At 37.4% G+C, this 20,056-nt stretch overlaps 1 protein-coding gene across 9 annotated transcripts in view; it reads right to left on the bottom strand.

Annotated features, from left to right (window-relative positions):
* DMD (dystrophin) overlaps positions 1-20,056 on the bottom strand; it is a 1,657,593-nt gene that overhangs the window by 1,445,866 nt on the left and 191,671 nt on the right. For all 9 annotated transcript variants that reach the window (XM_029929473.1, XM_029929472.1, XM_029929470.1 and 6 more), the window contains one exon: positions 13,291-13,441. In XM_029929473.1, coding sequence (XP_029785333.1) covers positions 13,291-13,441 — 151 coding nt within the window. The remainder of the gene's footprint in view (positions 1-13,290; positions 13,442-20,056) is intronic.

The following is a 20,056-nucleotide window of genomic DNA, read 5'->3' on the forward strand; positions in this document are numbered from 1 at the left end:
TCCCATTCACAACTGCACAAAAAACCATAAAATACCTAGAAATAAACCTAACCAAAATGTAAAAGACTTGTATGATGAAAACTATAAAAAAAAATTATGAAAGAAACTGAAGAAAACAGAAAGAAATGGAAAAACATTCCATGCTCATGGATAAGAATAAACATGTTTAAAATGTCATTATTACCCAAAGCAATCTACATATTCAATGCAATCCCCATCAAAATTGCACCAACATTCTTTGCAAAGCTAGAACAAACTATCCTAAAATTCATATGGAACCACAAAAAACCCCAAATAGCCAAAGTAATATTGAAGAAGAAAACCAAAACGAGAGGCATCACAATCCCAGACTTTTGCCTCTACTACAAATCTGTCATCATTAAGACAGTATGGTATTGGCACAAAAAAAGATACACAGTCCAATGGAATAGAATAGAGAACCCAGAATTGGACCCACAAATGTACGGCCAAATTAATCTTTGACAAAGCAGGAAAGAGTATCCAATGGAAAAAAAAAACTGCCTCTTTAACAGGTGGTGCTGGGAGAACTGGACAGCAACATGCAGAAGAATAAAACTAGACCACTCTCTTACACAGTACACAAAAATAAACTCAAATGAATCTGAATGTGAGACAGGAAACCATCAAAATCCTAGAGGAGAAAGCAGAAAACAGTCTCCTTGACCTCAACTGCAGCAATTTCCAACTCCATATATCCCTAAAGGCAAGGGAATCAAGAAAAAAAAAAGGAACTATTGGGACCTCATCAAGATAAATAGCTTCTGCACTGCAAAGGAAACAGTGAAAACAACTAATAGGCAACTGACAGAATGGGAAAAGATAGTTGCAAATGACATATCAGATAAAGGGCCAGTATCCAAAATCTACAACGAACTCCCCAAACTCCACACCCAAAAAATGAATATTCCAGTGATGAAATGGGCAGAAGACATGAAGAGACACTTCTCTAAAGAGGACATCCAGATGGCCAATAGGCACATGAAATGATGCTTAGCATCACTCATCATCAGGGAAACACAAATCAAAGCCACACTGAGATACCACCTCACGCCAGTCAGAGTGGCTAAAATGAACAAATCAAGAACTATAGATGCTGGCGAGGATGTGGAGAAACGGGCACCCTCCTACACTGCTGGTGGGAATGTAAACTGGGGCAGCCGCTCTGGAAAACTGTGGAGGTTCCTCAAAAAGTATCAATAGAACTTCCCTATGACCCACAATAGCACTGCTGGGGATTTACCCAAGGGATGCAGAAGTGCTGATGCATAGGGGCACATGTACCCCAATGTTCATAGCAGCAATGTCAACAATAGCCAAATCATGGAAAAAGCCTAAATGCCCATCACCTGACGAATGGATCAAGAAGATGTGGTTTATCTATACAATGGAATACTACACAGTAATGAGAAAGAATGAAATCTGGCCAATTGTAGCAAAGTGAATGGACCTCAAGAGAGTCATGCTAAACGAAATAAGTCAGGCACAGAAGGACAGATACCATATGTTTTCACTCATAGGTCTAACAGGAGAAACCTAACGGAGGACCACAGGGAGGGAGAGGGGGTAAAAGAGTTAGGGAGATGGAGGGAGGCAAATCATGAGAGACTCTTGGATACTGAAAACGAACTGAGGGCTGAAGGGGGAGGAGGAAGGTGACAGAGGTGATGGTCATGGAGGAGGGCACTTGTGGGGAAGAGCACTGGGTATTATATGGCAACCAACTTGACAATAAACTATATGAAAAAATATTATTCATGGGGAACCTCTGTGGCTTAGTCGGTTGAGTGTCTGACTTGACATCAGCTCAGGTCATGATCTCGCAGTCATGGGATGATGGACTCCCTGCTGAGCAGACTCAGCTTGGGATTCTCTCTCTCCCTCTCTGCCTGTCCTCTGCTGGGTCTGTCTATCTCTCAAAATAAATCAACTTTAAAATGAATGAATGAATGAATGAATGAATAAAACAGTATCCAGTATAAATTATCTCTGCAATATGTAGTTCCATTGAATTACAGAGTACCACAAGAATTCATTTTGATTATAACAGAACTATTAAGCAAAAAATATTGTATACTGTACTTGCCAATTTTATATTCCCTAGAATGAGACACACTGCCATATTCAACCTTATTTTTAATAGGAGAATGGATTTATGTTCCAGCATTTTGTTGTAAGATACATGAATATTTTTTTAAGAAAAATTATTCTCTTAAAATTCATATTATCATATCTGTTGTGGCTTTCTTATGAAAAATATCCCCCTAAAATGCATTCTGTAATGTTTTACATATGTAAATAATTCATTTACATTATTAATGTTGCATTACCTATTCAAAGGAACTGAAATTAATTGGTATTGGTTCAGAAAAACAGAGATACTTTACATGAGATAACTCCTCAAGTGATAGAGTACACTAGTTTCCTTTTTTTTCTTTATTCTCCCCAGAGCCAGAAATTTCTAATAAAGAGGGATTATAGGAGAAATTAAGATTTAAAAATATAAAGCTACTGTGTAAAATATTAGGGTGTCTTAGTTATATTTCAGTAGATGCATTGATGTACTTTTATTTTTTTTTTTATTTGAAAGAGAGGGAGGCGGGTAGGGAGGCAGGGGAGAGGGGCAGAGGGAGAGAAACAGAATCGCAAGCAGACTCTATGCTGAGTGTGGAGCCTGAAGCTGGGCTCAATCTCACAATACTGCTGGGTAGATCCCCAGCAGGGCTATTGCTGGGTCCTAGGGGAGTTCTACTGATAGCTTTTTTAGGAACCTCCACACTATTTTCCAGAGTGGCTGCACCAGTTTACACTCCCACCAGCCGTGTAGGAAGGTGCTCATTTCTCCTGATTTTTATGAACCAATTAGTAAACTGCTATATGGAATCACTTGATGTGTTAAAAAAAAAAAAGGAACATGAGCATGGATTTCATGATTATTGTTGTTGATATTGTTATTTTAATTTAATTAATGGCTTTATCTAGTATGTAAAGTTATCTTGGAATCTACTGCTTGTTTATAGTATATTGATTGGAAATTAGATGACTTCTCAACTAGATTTTAAAAAATTAAAACTGGGGCGCCTGGGTGGCTCAGTCGGTTAAGCGTCCGACTTTGGCTCAGGTCATGATCTTGCAGTTTGTGAGTTCGAGTCCCAGGTCAGGCTCTGTGTTGACAGCTCAGAGCCCAGCTCAGAGCCTAGAGCCTCCTTCAGATTCTGTCTTTCCCCCCTCGCTGCTCCTCCAATGCTCATGCTCTGTCTCTCTCTCTCTCAATAATAAATTTTTTAAAATGTAAAAAAAATTAATTAAAACTGAGTATCATACATATACAACTCTGTAGACTATAAAGTGTGATACTGTCCTTTTCTACTTAAACTTGTCACTTCTTTATATCAAAAGAATAATATCACACAAATCAATTTTATTCAGCTTGGAGTCATATCTTATAATAACTCCGAAGACCATTCACATAATTATGGGTATGAGGTATTATTCTAAGTGTTTTTATGTAATTATATTTCCAATGTCTTTATCATCCCTATAAGATAGATTTCATCATTATCATCATCATCCCAGTTATGATGTCATAACTGGGGCAACTGAGGCACAAAATGGTTAAGTATCTTCTGCAAAGCTATTCATCTCTTAAGTGATAGAGCTAAGTTTTGATCCTCGTCACTAGGACTGCAGAGTCTATAAATACTGCTTCTATATAAGAGATATTAATGTAGCTTCAATAAGCATAAGAGATAGATACATCTATTTTCTATATCTATACAACATAAGGTACATAAACAGAAACTTAAACTCTTGTGTGTAAATGTATATGCGTGTGTGTGCACTCAGTTGAGTTCCAGGTTTGAGCCCTCTGGTGACACTTAAATTAAACCTATTTTATTTTAAAGACCAGTACTACAGAGCTAGCTTTAAAAATACACACATATACACGATAGTTAGGTCCTACTATACATTCTTACTGCTTGAAAGCAGGGTTAAGAATGGGGCATTTTAGCCATAGATGTTAATCAGAACAGTGTTTAATATGGGGTTTTCGGCATTAGTAGGAGGTCTAAGCAATTTTTGTCTTCATGACTTAGTTTCTTTGATTGTTTTTACCTTTCCTCTCATGAGTCTTTCCTATCTGGATATTCTCTCCAGGAACATATTTGTCATCATGCTGTGCACTGAGATGGTCATGGGATCTTCTCCCACTTAAGAGAATACATGTGTTTCCCCCATGGTTCCTATTCTGTGCCCCTTGAGGGTCAAGTAAGGTCTACACTGAACCCAAAAAAAGAGAGAAAGTATCATGTCTCTAGGTCCTCTCTCTCCTTTCTTACTACAAATCTGGGAAGAAAGGGTAAGTTGTAAGGCCAGCTTTCAAAAAGGGCCAACTAGACCTAATGCAGCCTGTGACTGAGGCCAGAGGGCAGGGAGTCCTTACAATTTATATTAGGTTCATGGTGAGTCACAAGGCCAGAATTTTGCACATAAATTTAAGAATAGAGTCTTACAATTAGAGACAGTATAGTTTGCCCAGCTGGTCCAGTCTGCACATTTTCCTCACGAAATGACCATACTGTGGCAAGTATCCAACTAAAAAGGTGATTCCATCAAATGGATTTCCTTTTCTGTATAAGCAAGGGTTTACACGCTTGATTTCAACAGACATACCTAGGTATGACTCCTGGTCGCATCTTCTGTGTTATTTATGAAGATGCCAGGATTAGAACCATTAACTTATTTTAACAGGAAACGAAACAGGGATAGAAGAAAAGAATAAATGTGAAAGGGAGTGAGAGGGCATCAGGGATAATATCTCCATGTACATTGCTTTATAGATGTGTTCCTTCCTCATCTATAAGTTGTTTCCTTGCTCCACTCCAATTTTTTTGTATTTAAGTTGTCATATTTATGTGTCTGTAAGAAAGGAAGCCATGATGAGGCTTGCATGTGAAAGAGAGCTAGTCAAAATAATTTAAAGCACCTGCTACAAAAAAAAAACCACAAACAAACAAACACTTATCGAGCACCAATTACGTACCAAGCATTTGGCTGGGCAGTGGAGAAATCAGAAGAGGTCTATCTAGGTCTCTGGCTGTCACATAGTATTTTTTTCTGACTATATTGTTTATTTTCACTGTGATAGCCATCAAACATTCATTAAACACTTATAAAGTAAAAGGAAATAAAATGGAATTTCATAGCAGTAACTAACAACTTTTAATCTTACTAAAGACTGAGGAGAGCTAACTATACACTAAAAGCAGTACTTGATCGCATGGCATTCTTAGGCTTTTCAGAATCCTCCTCGACCTTCCAAAAACTGCATGCCTACTTAATAGTAGCTAATTTTTTTAATTCAATTTGGGTTTCCCAATTTCCCACACAATTTATTATTTCAAGTCCTTTGCTCATTTCCTAAATTTAGTTCTGCTGCTTGTGCTGATTTCCAAAATGTTTCTTATACTGGCTAACAATATTCAGTGACATGCCTCCATTCGGGCATGAGAAAGGCCCTGTCTATGCTCCGCAGTAACTTCCTAACGTGTCTTCTGGCCTCCTATTCATCTGTGCTTTGATTTATCTTATAAGATATATCTTCCTGAAAAATTAAGATAAATTTTCTTAAATCACCACTCTTTGGTTTAATTTCTCATCAATAATAGCTACCTATTACCCGTGGAGTAACTCCAAATGCCTGAGTCTTGAGTTCAAGACTCTTCCTGGTCAGGTTGTAGTCTTTTAGCACTGAAGATAGTGCAATATGTGATCCAGGCAAGTGACATACACCCTACATTTCTGCCACCTCATTTCCTTTGCCCAAACAACTCACTGTTTTTAATATTCTCAAGTCATTTGCCATATTCTGCCTTGTCCAATGGTCACTTGTTTCCTGCGTCTTTATCCGCTGTACTAATGTGCCTTTCCTTAGGAAGATTCCATATGTAGTCGGTCTCTATATTCTTCACAGTACCTAATGGGCTTCAATGAATGTTTATTCAATGATATGGAATAGAATGCAATGGAATGAAATGAAATGCCAAGTCCTTTAGCAGGATTACACTTAAAACTTCCCCATTACATGAACTTCTAGATCATTTTAAAGGTCACCAGAAGAGGGTCAACCTTGGCAACCCAAATGTTTGAGATTAGCTAAACTGCAAGCAAAGGATAGGTGACTGAACTTCTAAAAGACCTTTGCATTTGTATTTATCACTACTTAACAGAACATTCAGTGAAGTCAGAGTGTAGTACATAGGTCATATTTAGATCTGCAGATTCTAATAACTGGTATGGTAAGGATTTTGTTGATGCTGTTACTAAGCCAATGTAGTTAAAAAGAGAAAGTCTAAATCTCTCAGAAGAATTGGTAACTTGGACAGTAAACTGAGCCTTCAACTATATCTCAGTCTGACTGTGCTTTAAGACAAATCATTTGTCCGTCAAATACTTACCTTTTGATGGTAAGACCCTCCAAAACAGCAAACTTCCTTCCCATTAATCAATTTTCAAGCCCACAACAGATTTGTACTCCTCAATAATACTGTCACTCCTTCAAGGGAAACCCTTTCACTCCTTATCAGCATCACAGTCTGTCTCTTAAGAGAAAAGTAACCCACCGGAATTATTTCTGCCATGCTCCTTTGCAAGGGGAAGGAGAAGTTCAATTCATTCATTCCCAAGAGACTAACTTTTGGGTGACTCAGATCTAAAGCAAACCTGTAAATTCTCTCCCCCAAGCAAGAGCTATGAAGAACGACTGGTTTTTCCAAACTCTGCAGCACACTCCACTTTTCCCAGTTACCCAGAGTTAACATTTTGGCTACATTTAACAGTAACCACCAATAGAGGTTTGACTGTTTTGCCTTGCCTGATGGCAGATTCCATACAAGTGACCTCTCCATAGCCTTGCAGGGTAGTTGCATTTCTAGCCTGCTTCGTAATAAAATGCTGTTCAAATGGAGATGGCCAAGGGTCCTGTCACAGAACACAGAGAAGCATATCTGTGCTATCCACGATGTACTTGCAAGGCCCACAAACTTTTTTTTTCTGGCTTCCAACAGAGGGAGAGGGAGGGAGAGGAGTAGAAAGGGAGAGAGAAAGAACCAGGCAGAGGCCTCTGACCTGAGCAGAATTGAAATGGATTCTGGGAAACCAAATCTGTGTCCTTTCTTTGATTTGTCATCTGTAATCATCTCTTAGAAAAAGAAGGAAGATGACTAAAGACTGTCTATCTATACATAGTTAACAACCCTAAACGTTACTTTGGTGACGAGTGTGACGAAGCAGCTGGCTGGAGTTGCTTTCTTCCACTACTAAGATTGCTGATGTATTTGGTTGTCAGGGGAAATTTCCTTATTTTCATTCACTTACAATTCTTGGGAAGAAAAGCTGCAAAGTGAATTGATGGCTACTTAAAACACGCTTCAGTTTGAACTTAGTTACTTCAAGAAAGAGGATTTATCTTTTTCTGTTTTATGAAGCATGGCAAGAACAACAACAACAACAACAACAACACATGCTGCTTTTAGTGTGTACTTTTAAGAAAATATGTTTCCCATTTAAGTATTTTCAACTTCTGGGGCACCTGGGTGAATCAGTTGGTTAAGTGTCCAGCTTCGGCTCAGGTCATGATCTCACAGTTCGTGGGTCTGAGCCCCACATGGGGCTCTGTGCTGACAGCTCGGAGCCTGGAGCCTGCTTCAGAGTCTGTGTCTCCCTCTCTCTCTGCCCCTCCCCCACCCACACTCTGTCTCTCTCTCTCACACACAAAAATAAACATTAAAACACGTGAAATAAATTCAACCACAGAGAACAAACTGATGGTTATAAGAGGGGAGGTGGGGGGTAGGGGATGGGTGAAATGGGTGATGAGGTCATTAGGGAGTGCACCTGTCCTGATGGGCATGGAGTGCTCTATGGAAGCAGTGAATCACTATACTGTACACCTAAAACTAGTATTATACTGCATGTGAACTGGAACTTAAATAAAAACTTAAAATAAATAAATTTATTTAACTCCTTTTTAAACTGTTTAATTTTGTTAAATCACTTTCTTCTCCCCATAATTACTTCAAGTAACCAAAGAGTACTATCAATTGTCAGGCTTTCTCTTAGCTATATGGTTTTCCTTTATCCTAATGACATAAAAAATAATATAGCCCGAAGTGGGTTTAAACAGTTAAAGGGAGAAGTTGGCCTCACTCTTTGGACCAGAAAACCAATTCCTTCTGTTCCTCTTTATGCACTTATATGCATAAGCCCTTGATGTAGAAGATTAGAATCAACTTGCATATAATTCTGTTGCTTTTTGTTTCAAATTAATCTCGTCAAAACAATTTCATACTCATCAGAAATGGCATACTTTCAAGTAGTGTACAATCTATTCATAACTTATGACAATATTAGTCCAATATTTTCCATATCATTCACTCTATATCTTCCAGAGTAAAGTGCAAAACAAATCAGGTAATTGTCAGAATATGAAGATTCTAGATGGGCTGTCTATCCTTCGTGAAGAGTCTGTTCAGGGTTTCACACTGACACCTTTCCTTGAAGTTGCCCTAACTCATTCACACTGATGGCCAGCCTGACATTATTCTGTCATTTCTCCTTTGGGGTCCTTCCTGGCTTTCTCCTCCTACTCCAGGGATCCAGTGCCAACATCATTCCCTATGATGTTCAATGTTACCAGCCTTAGTCTTGCCCTTTCCTAAAAAGCCTCACATCCTAAACCCAATAGAAACATTAAAACCAATATTATTCCCAATGTGAAGATATGGAGAACATGAGAAAAAGTTATTTTTTAAATTTACTTATTTATTTTGAGAGAGAGAGAGAAAGAGAGAGCGAGCATGCAAGCAGGGGAAGGGCAGAGACAGAGGGGGAGAGAGAATCCTAAGCAGGCTCCATGCTATCAGCAGAGTCCAACTCTGATCTCACCAAGTGTGAGATCACGACCGGAGACAAAATCAAGAGTCAACACTTAACCTACTGAACCCCCCAGATGCCCCTTAAGAAAGCTACACATTTAGTTAGAGGCAAATCTGGATAGTACTCTGGCCTCCAGGATAAGAAGGCTGTCAGGTTGAGTTCCTTTGCGAACCAATCTTGAGCCAAGGATTTAGGTGCAAAGAGTATATTTGGGAAGTGATCTCAGGAGGCATTGTGAGTGAGAATGTGAGGCAGTTTACCTCATGGACACCTGGGGCCCAGTCTTGCTGAGAAACCTTGAGAGACTGTGGGAATTAAGAAACTCTTTGGGACTGTCCCGCCATGGGACAAGGATTCTTGGGGATTTATCCATCATCTCCCATTCCTCGTTTGCTAATTAATGGAAGCTCTGGCAGCACTAACTCTGCTTCCTTCCCATCCTCAAATTGGCTGAGACTCTCTTGTGGCAGCAAATGTCTTCAGACACAAAGTAGCCATTGGTGTATATAGAAACTGCATGAGACTTTCAGGACAGACCAAAGGGAAGAGCGTGGCATAGTGTCTATGGTAAGAGTGCATGATCCACACATGAAATGTGGTCCAGTTTGAAATCTAGCACTGTATCTAATTTCTTTATCAGATGTTCAGTTACAACGTGACAAATTAGCCTCTTTTCATCACAACTTTCACATGAAAATTAGAATAGATATTTTTTCTTCCCTGGTGGTTCAGTCCGAGGATTCCCAGAGCTATAGCTCTCCCCAGACTGCCTGACTGTAAACTGCTATGGCCACAATGCCTGTGCAAAGGCCAGCCTCATTTGTCATTGAAACAGAAGCTCATTAACTAAGAATAGAAGTCTGGGACTTAGAAAGAACAGTATCTTGCATCTGCAAATAACTTCCAAGCTAGCTCTGACAATGTGTTATAAAAAGAGACAATAAACTTGAGTGAGATGCAGATTTAGCAGGAAGGAGTTGAGGAAGCAGGTATTTCCTTTCAAGGCCACTGAATCCTAGAACCACAGAATCCTAAATAGAGTTGTCAGATAAAATCCAGGATTCCAACCAAGATATCAATTTCAGATAAACAGTGAATAATTTGGGACATACTTCCACTAAAACAGTATTTACTGCTTATCTGAAATGCAAGTGTAACTAGGTCTCTTGGAGTTTTATTTCCTATATTTGGCAAGCCTAATCTGGACCAATTATGAAGATTATTCTGTGTGTGTGTGTGTGTGTGTGTGTGTGTCTTAATGGACTGAGCAAGCTCTTATTCCTACAGTAAAACCCAGAGCTAGTTTTATACTGGTTATTAGAATGAAGCACCTTCAAAATTCCAAATCAGAAATAACTGTCACTCTTCGCAGGCAACATGACTTTAAACACAGAAGATCCTAAAAATGCCACCAAAAAACTACTACATATAGTAAAACTGCAGGATACAAGAACAATATACAAAAATCTGTATATATACAGTAACAACTAACTATCGGAGAATGAAATTAAGAAAACAACCCAATTTATAATTGCTTCAGAAAGAATAAAACACCTATGAATAAATTTAACCTAGGAGGCAAAAGATCTGTATACTAAAAACTATAAGATATTGATAAAAGAAACTGAAGAAGACAAATAAATGGAAAGATATTTCATGCTCATGACTTGGAAGAACTAATATTATTAAATGTCCATTATTACTCAAAGCAATCTACAGAGTCAATGCAATCCTCATCTAAATTCCTATGCCATTTTTCACAGAAATAGAACAAACAATCCTAAAATTTTTACAGAGCCATAACACACTCTGAGTAGCCAAAGCCATGTTGACAAAGAACAAAGCTGGAGGTGTGATTTTTTTCTGATTTCACACTATATTACAAGGCTAGAGTAATCAAAAACAGTATGGTTTGGGCACAAAACACAAACACAAAGATCAAGGGAATATAATAAAAATCCCAGAAATAAATGATGCATATGTGGTCAATTAATTTACAGCAAAGGAGGCAAGAACATACAATAAAGAAAGCCCACTCTCTTCAATAAATGGTGTTGAAAAAAGGGCAGAACCACATTTAAAAGAATGAAAGCAGACTACTATCTTATACAATACACAAAAATTAAAATGAATTAAGATTTGATGTATGAACTGAAACCCTAACCCTCTTAAAAGAATACATAAGTGATAAGCTTCATGACAGCAGTCATGGTGATGATATTTTTTTGGATTTGACTCTAAAAGCAAAGGTAATAAAAACAAAAATAAACAAGTAAGACTACATCAAACTAAAAAGATTCTGCACAGCCAAGGGTATCATCAACAAAATTAAAAAGATAGCCTACTGAATGGCAGAAAATATTTGCAAATCATATATCCAACTGGGGTTAATGTCCAAAACATATAAAGAAATTAATACAACTCAACAACAAAAATGGAATCACATTTTAAAATAAGCAAATGGTCTGAATAGACATTTTCCCAACAGGCATGTTAAAAGATGCTCATCATCTCTAATCATCAGGGAAATGGAAATCAAAATCATAATGAGTTACCACTTCACAGTTGTTAGAATGGCTATTATCAAACAAACAAAACCCCACAAAATAACAAGTGTTGGGGAGGACATGGAGAAAAGAGAAACTTGGGCAACGTTGTTAGGAAAATAAGTTGATGTAACCACTGTGAAAAATAGTATGAAGTTTCCTCAAAACACTAAAAATAGAACTAACATATGATCCAGCAATTCCACTTCTGGGTGTTTATCCTAACAAAATGAAAACAATAATTTAAAAAGAAATATGTACTCCTATGTTCACTGCATCATTATTTACAATAGCCAAGACAGGGACACACTTAAGTGTCTGGTGATGGATGAATAAAGAAGATGTGGCATGCATGTATGTACGTATTCATACATACACATATACACAATGGAATATATTCGGACATGAAAAAATAAATTCTTGCCATTTGTGATAACATGGATGTACTTTGAGGGTATTATGCTAAATGAAATAAGTCAGAAAGAGAAAGACAAATACTGTATGATTTCACTTATATCTAGACTATAGAAATCAAAACAACTGAAACAAAACTTCCAGGTAAAGAGAACTAAACAGTAGATGCCACAGGGGAGAAGGGTTAGGGGGTGGCAAAATGGCTGAAGGGAGTCACGAGGTACAAACTTTCACTTATAAAACAGTAAATCATCTAGACATAATGTACAGCTGGACACGACAGTCAGTAATATTGTAATGCATGTTTGAAAGGTGTCATGAGGGTCTATCTTAATAGTTCTCATCACAAATTAATGTGCAACTCTGTATGATAATGAGTGGTAACTAGACTTATGTTGTTGATCATTTCATAGGGCATATAGATTTTGAACCATTATATTATATACCTAAAATGTGCATTATGTTATATGCTAATTTTACCTAAATTTAAAAAATGGATGCTGAAGGAAAAAAAAATATACCTGTAGAAACCCTACTCACAGAAACAACAAACGCTTTCTGGCAACCCAAGAGCATAAGTCATAAACACACAAATAAACTGAAGAAAGATATGATGGAAATATTGCAAATAATAGATTCTGTATTTTATAGAAAAGCGATGCTACAGATGTTCATTTTAATCAAACTTGGTCTGTTCTAAGACTTTATGAATTGAAGGTAAAAGCATGAACAAAAATATCTTGTCTTATTAGTTAAATTTGCATTACAAGTAATCCCTACAGAGTCCCTCTTCTAAGAAACCAAAACTTTAATAAATCACATATCTAGTGTTGTCCTCCAGGAATGCTCTTGACTTTTATTTCAAATATGAAAAAGCCTAACTATGCCATATTTGAAAAAAACAAACATTTCAAAAAATATTAGGTAAAAATGACTCTCAAACGCCTTTTTAAATATTTTTTGGGTTAATACACTTTTTAATATTTTCTGTATTTTTAATTTATTTTTGAGAGACAGAGAGAGAGAGTGCACGAGCAGGGGAGGGTCAGAGAGAGAGGGAGACACAGAATCTGAAACAGGCTTCAGGCTCTGAGCTAGCTGTCAGCACAGAGCCCAATGCAGGGCTCAAACCCACGAACCGTGAGATCCTGACCTGAGCTGAAGTTGAGTGCTCAACTGACTGAGCCACCCAGGCACCCACTGTTTTTTTTTTTTAATTTTTTTTGGTTACTACAGACTCTCAAACTCTTAATTGAAGCTTTAATTTTTCCTATCTGTAAACCCTGATACATGTATATATGTGTGTATATAATGCACATATGTATACACAGAGTTGGTTCTCCAGTAGAAAGCAAAGAACGTAAAATATACTAACCTTATGTTGTTGTACTTGGCGTTTTAGGTCTTCAATATCAGGTCCAAGGGACTCTTTCTCCATTTTCCTTGTTCTCTCTTCTGTTTTAGTTAGCCACTCATTTAACTCTTTCAGTTGCTGATACTGGAGATCCATTAGAACTTTGTGTAAACTGAAAATTTGAAAGATGTCTGTTATTACCTCTATCAAAACAATTTTACTTACTATTATTAATCCTAGAAGATGAAACTGTTCATGTTTATAATTTATGGCAAGGGGAAGGGGGAAAAGAGGTGGTGGTGATGGAGGAGGGCACTCGTGGGGAAGAGCACTGGGTGTTATATGGAAACCAATTTGACAATAAATTATTTAAAAAATATATACATAATTTATGGCATGTTCACATTGTTTGGCATCTACCAGATATTAAGAAGAGAAGCATAGCCCACGATTAATCACCATTGAAGTTATTCTTTCTCTGACTCATTATAGTTCACACATCATGAGTTTGAGAAAGTTTCACATAGCTACCTAAATGTAAACATGTTAAGTGTGACCCATCTCTGATAATTGAACAGCAGCATATCCTAGCAAGAGTCCATTTATACCTCCTTTCTTTTAATATGTATGATGATTAACGATCGTCACAAATGTTTTGCCACTCTTCCCTGGAGTCTACTTCCCATCCTCAGGAATAAGGACTAGCTTTGTGATTTATATTGACCAAGAGAAGATGGCAGAAGCGACACTCTACAAGTTCCAAGTAGAAATGCTGTAAGGGAAGAAGGAAGCATTTATATTCTCTCTCAGAACCCAGCTACCATGGAGTTGGAGGACCAGGCTACACTCCCAAAGATGAGAGACCATGTTGAAAGTGACTCTAGAGAATAATATGCAGTCTTAAAAGTTGAGCTTCCCGCTCGCTGAATGCAACCCAAAGAGTGACCTCAGCCATATCACAAGTGCAGAACAATCACATAGATGAACCATGGCCATATTCCTGATCTGCAGAATCATGATGTAATTATAGTTTATTGTGTTAAGCCACTAGATTTGGAGTTGTTTGTTATACAGAAATAGATAAATGACAGAGATGTATTGTTTACAAAATTATAAACAATAGTGGGCTGAGTAATGAATTTAAAGCCTGGCTATATGCCCTAAAACCAACTTCTTAAACATTCTTAGATTGCCAGCATGGGGACAAGGGACAGTATCTTGCTTATCAATGACACAACTTCATGGTGAGGATGAAAATTACAACAGGTCATTTTATCCATTCAATAAAAATTTGAGACTCAAATGAGAAGTGTTAATATCTATTTGAGGTAAATATTCTTTATGAAGATATCTTTAAAGCATTTTAGGAAACTATAGTATAAGGAACATTGATCTTATAACACTGATAAGGATGACATAATTTGACTTAGGAATTCGCTATTGTGATTCATAAAATCTTAACCAGAAATTTCCATTAGTCAGCACGTTTAAACACAAAAAATACACACATAGTTGAGTGTTTAATATGATTTAGACTATACCATTTACTGATCTTTTACCTTTCACAGACACATGTTCACTGAGGCACACTGCAATGAAAAGACTATGAGGATAAGCTTTCATTTATCAAACAAAAAAAGTAGACATCTTCCTTTTACGAGAAGCAACATAAATGAAGAATTTAAGTAAAAGCAAAAACTCAGAGATGCTAGTTTAAGCCTCTTAAATAAAGAATATCATCCTTGCATTACAAGGTATATAAATCATTCACTTTATTGGTTCAGTCAACCCTTGAGAACTGATCTGAGAATAAGATTTCATGAGAATTAGCTACAGTATCACTCTTTGTTTTTGTTGTTTTTCCTGTCCAGTTTGTCCTTATATTAAGATAAAAATTTCACCTTTCGCAAATTGAAGAAAAATTCCCACACTATTATTTATACTTAAAGAAATATGACAAGTATAACACACATCTTTTAGAGTTAATAGGCAACTTCATTTAAAACATTATTTACTTCTTTTTTTTATAAACTTTTAGACAGACATTTCATTCTACAAATACTCACTGAATTCCATACTATGCTGGAAACTCCTAGTGAGTAGGATGGCCCTGTGGGGAACCTCTGTGAAGAGCTTAACTTTGTAGGACCTTCCTTTGTCCTTTAAGAACAATTATTTTTTTAACGTTTATTTTTGAGATAGAGAGTGCCAGTCAGAGAGAGGCAAATAGAGAGGGGGGACAGAGGATGCAAAGTGGGCTCTGTGCTGACAGCACAGAGCCTGATGTGGGGCTCGCACAAACTATGAGATTACAACCTGAGCCAAAGTCAGAAGCTCAACTGACTGAGCCACCCAGATGACCCTAAGAACAATTATTATTTTTTATTTATTTTTGAGAGAGAGAGAGAGAGACAGCATGAGCAGGGGAGGGTCAGAGAGAGAGAGGGAGACACAGAAACTGAGGACAGGCTCGAGGCTCTGAGTTAGCTGTCAGCATAGAGCCCAATGAGGGGCTCAAACCCACGAACCGCGAGATCATGACCTGAGCCGAAGCCGGACGCTCAACTGACTGAGCCACTCAGGTACCCCAAGAACAATTATTTTTACTACAATGTTCAAAAATGGTTTTGCTTTCCCAATGCAGTTACTTTAGTTCTTATTCAATAGTGCCTGGTCACTACTTATCGCTTTCTGTTGTAGGCATTATCTGTAGTAAGTTAACAGGTAGTAACTTGTAACTTCACTGAGGCTTGAAAATAGACAGCATCGATGTACACAGATGAATTACCAGCTAGGGTTCTCCGTGGGAGCGGCAGGGGCACACAGTGGCCCGTGGCAGTGCCTGAGCAGAGAAAGAAGTAACCGCAAGGAGACACTGCTATCAGGAGGCTCCTTAGAAGCCTTTACAACACAAATGCCCCCTTTTCCCATGTAGTAGAAGACGGGGAAACTATAGAAAGGGGTGGGGATAACTAACCCTTGGGTTACAATACCATTTTAAATGAATTCTTAACTGTATTGGTTAACATGTATTTAACACTTGTGGGATAACCCTGTTAGTAAGCGTAAAATGTACTTTTTCAGTGGATCCTAAATGATGGCATGAGATCGATTTGTGGTTTCCAGAGTAATTTTCATGGCAAAAGGAAAAACTTATAAAATTATTAAAATATGTCTTGGCGTATAGCTGTATGGCTAAGCAATATGTGTATGTGTATGTTTATATACACACATACATACAGTGAGTCTATATATGACTTTAATGCATATATAAAATCATATAGCTTAGGATGAAGCTAAGTAAAGATAATTATTTTAAGTAAGAGTATTAAATACATAATGATAAAAAAAGAGTGCAGGGGTGCCTGGGTGGGTGGCTCAGTCAGTTAAGTATTAGATTCCTGAATTCATTTCAGGTCATGAACTCATGGTCATGAGATAAAGCTCCATGTCAAGATCAAGTCTCAGCACTGAGCCTACTTGGGATTCTATCTCTCCCTCTCTCTCTGACCCTCTCTGGCTTACAATCTCTTTCTCAAAATAAATAAATAAACATTTTTTTTAAAAAAGAGTCCAGATATGAAAAGAATTGTGAAGGTGGAACATGACCAACTTGCATTTGTAAAACAGAATAATTATGTTTGGTCTTCATCACCTATTGAGGTAGATAATAACATTGTTTTTTATATTTCTGAGGATACTGGAATTTGGGAAGGTTAAAGAACTTACCCAAGGTGTCTCACTGACCAGTTAAACCAGTACATAAATACTAAACTATCTGTGACGCAAGTCTGTGCTCTTAACTTTGACTTATCTTCCTGTCGCGTGAGGTTGCGTCATATGAAGCTGCTGATACAGGAATTTTCATTCCATGAAAATGACAATTTCATATTGTTCAATTTAAAATATTATTAAAATGAGAAAGAAATTCCACATTTCCAACTAACATTCTAAGGATGCAAATAAATTAGGGAAATTTGTCAAATTCATAAAATAAAAATCTACCACCTATAGGCAAGGAAGAGTTTGCATTTTCCTTAGTTTCATTTTATGGTTTTCGAGTAGTCATTTAGAAAAGACTGTAAACGCAAAAGGAAAATGAAGCATAAATATGTGACTGGCAATGGAGAGAGGAGACTGTGGAACAAGAATAAACTAGTGCCAGATTGGACATAGTTCTGACAAAATCCAAAGGCAGAGCATGTCAGGATAGGATACTGGGAACTGCTGCAGCCAACATCTAATTGCAAAAGCATCTGAGGACAGGGAGGCTAGCAAAACCAATAAGCTGAAAGGACCTAGAGAGTATCATGCTAAATGAAATAAGCCAGTCAGAGAAAACGATCACATGATTTCACTCATATGTTGACTTAAGACACAAAATAAAGGAACAAAGGAAAGAGACATGCTGAAAAATAGACTCTTAAATACAGGAAACAAATTTGGGGGTCCCCTGGGTGGTCTAGTTGGCCAAGTATCTGGCTTTGGTTCAGGTCATCATCTCACAGTTCATGGGTTTGAGCTCCCGCATCAGGCTCCACGCTGACAGCTCAGAACCTGGAGCCTGCTTCAGATTCTGTGTGTCTCTCTCTCACTGCCTTTCCCCCGCTTGCACTCTGGCTCTGTCTCTCTCTCAAAAATAATAAACAAACACTAAAAATTTTGAAAAGAAAAAACAAATTTGGTAGCTGCCAGAGGGGAGGTGGGTGAGGGGATAGATGAAATAGGTGAAAGGGATTAAGAGTACACTTAGCTTGATGAGCACTGAGAAAAGTATAGAATTATTGCATCTTTTTATTGTCTACTTGAAACTAATATAACACATATAACATAACTAATATGTTAATTATATTCTAATAAAAAATGAAAGAACCTCAGATTTTTTTAATTTTTTAATGTTTTTATTTATTATTGAGAGACAGAGAGAAGCAGAGCATGGGAGGGGCAGAGAGAGGGGGAGACATAGAATCTGAAGCAGGCTCCAGGCTCTGAGCTGTCAGTGCAGAGCCCAATACAGGGTTGGAACTCACAAACTGTGAGATCATGACTTGAGCTAACGTCGGCCGCTTAACCAACTGAGCCACCCAGGCACCTCTAGAACCACAGATTTTGATGGCACAATAGAGTCACATACTTAACCTATAACTATCCCACCTGTGGATTTATTGTAATATAAGAGAATGACATCCTTATAGTTTTAACCAGGGCTTCCCAAACTTTAATGCGCATAAAATCACCTGAGGAGTATGTTCAACTATGGATTTGAAGTCTAGGGAGGGGCTGGGAGTCTTCCTTTCTAACAAATGCCCAGGGGACACCAACGCTGCTGGTCCATGGATAACACTTTAAGAAGTGATCATGTAAGCCACTTGGATTTGGGTTGGTCGTTGCAGTAAAAAGCATTTTAGTGCAAACATAGAGTTTGCTTTACAGAGACGCCATTGGACTGTAGAAAGGCATTTACACTGGCACCAGTACTACCTAATAGATCTCTGTAACAACGTAAATGGTGCAAATCTGCATCATCCAATACTATAGCTACTAGCCATGTGTGGCTATTGCATACTTGAAATATGGCTAGTGTAAATAAGAAGCTGAATTTTTACCCATATCTAATTATAATAATTTAAATTTACAACTAAATAGCTGCATGTGGCTAGTGGCTGCCATATTGGAAAGCATAGGTCTACACCAATGGATAACTAGCTTGACCATAGCAAGAAATCCTTACTTGGTTGTCATTATCCATAGTATTTTATTATGTCACGTGATATTCATAAGGAATGATACCCTGAGTTAAGTTATCTAGCAATAAATATAAATAGCATTTTCTGAAATTTTGGTTCCCTAGACAAATTTATACATGCCAAAACTGTACATGTTTTCATAAATCTCAGCCTATATTTTACAGTCTAACTAGTGTGTCTTGGGTCTTATGGAAATACATTATAAAAGGTATTAAACTACTTACAAAAACATAGACTTCATAAATCCTAGGGACTTAGAATTAAAAATTACCAAGAGGGGTAAATTATTTAATTAGATAGGTTCTCAGGCCCAATTTCCTAGGCTTCATAATAACTTGCTTATATACAATTCTCAAATAAGAAATACAACTAATGAGGTAAAATATTAATGTGAATTTACAAATTACAAAAGAATCCTCAGTGATGTTAAAATATGCATGTTGTACATGCAAATGCAATACAATCACATGATTTAAGTTGTCGGTAAAACCTATATATTTGATTTAAAGGAGGGCTACCAGTATGAATTAGAGAAATTGAGTTTTTAATTTTTTACTTTTCAAATGCGTGCCATTTAGTAACTAAAATCACACCAATAAGAACCCAAAATTAACTTCTTTACTTATTCAAACTGTTGGCCTGAAAATATCAGCAAAATGGTTTTAATGACTAGATAATACAGCTTTGATTTTAGCTCAGGGATTGCTTACGTACAACTAGATGTTCCCGGAATGCTGACGTATACTTAAATACGTAGTTATTTTAATCCCCTGGCAGGGGTTTTTGTTTCATTAACTCTGTTACCAAAGTGATCAATGAAGGTGATGTTTACACATCAGGTTTTTATTCAAAATATCACTAAATGGCGATTTAGTGGAATTTAAATCCATCCAGGTGATTCCACTGAACATCCACAGTCAAAAATGAGTGTGTTGGTTTACAGGACTTAGGCACAAGTTTTACTTCAGCCCTTGGGTGTTCTCAGCTGGCAAACGGCTGGGTAGCTAAGCCCAGGGAGCAAGACCACATCAGGATTAACA

This window comes from Suricata suricatta, chromosome X (genome assembly GCF_006229205.1).
Source record: "Suricata suricatta isolate VVHF042 chromosome X, meerkat_22Aug2017_6uvM2_HiC, whole genome shotgun sequence".
Taxonomy (NCBI): Eukaryota; Metazoa; Chordata; class Mammalia; order Carnivora; family Herpestidae; genus Suricata; species Suricata suricatta.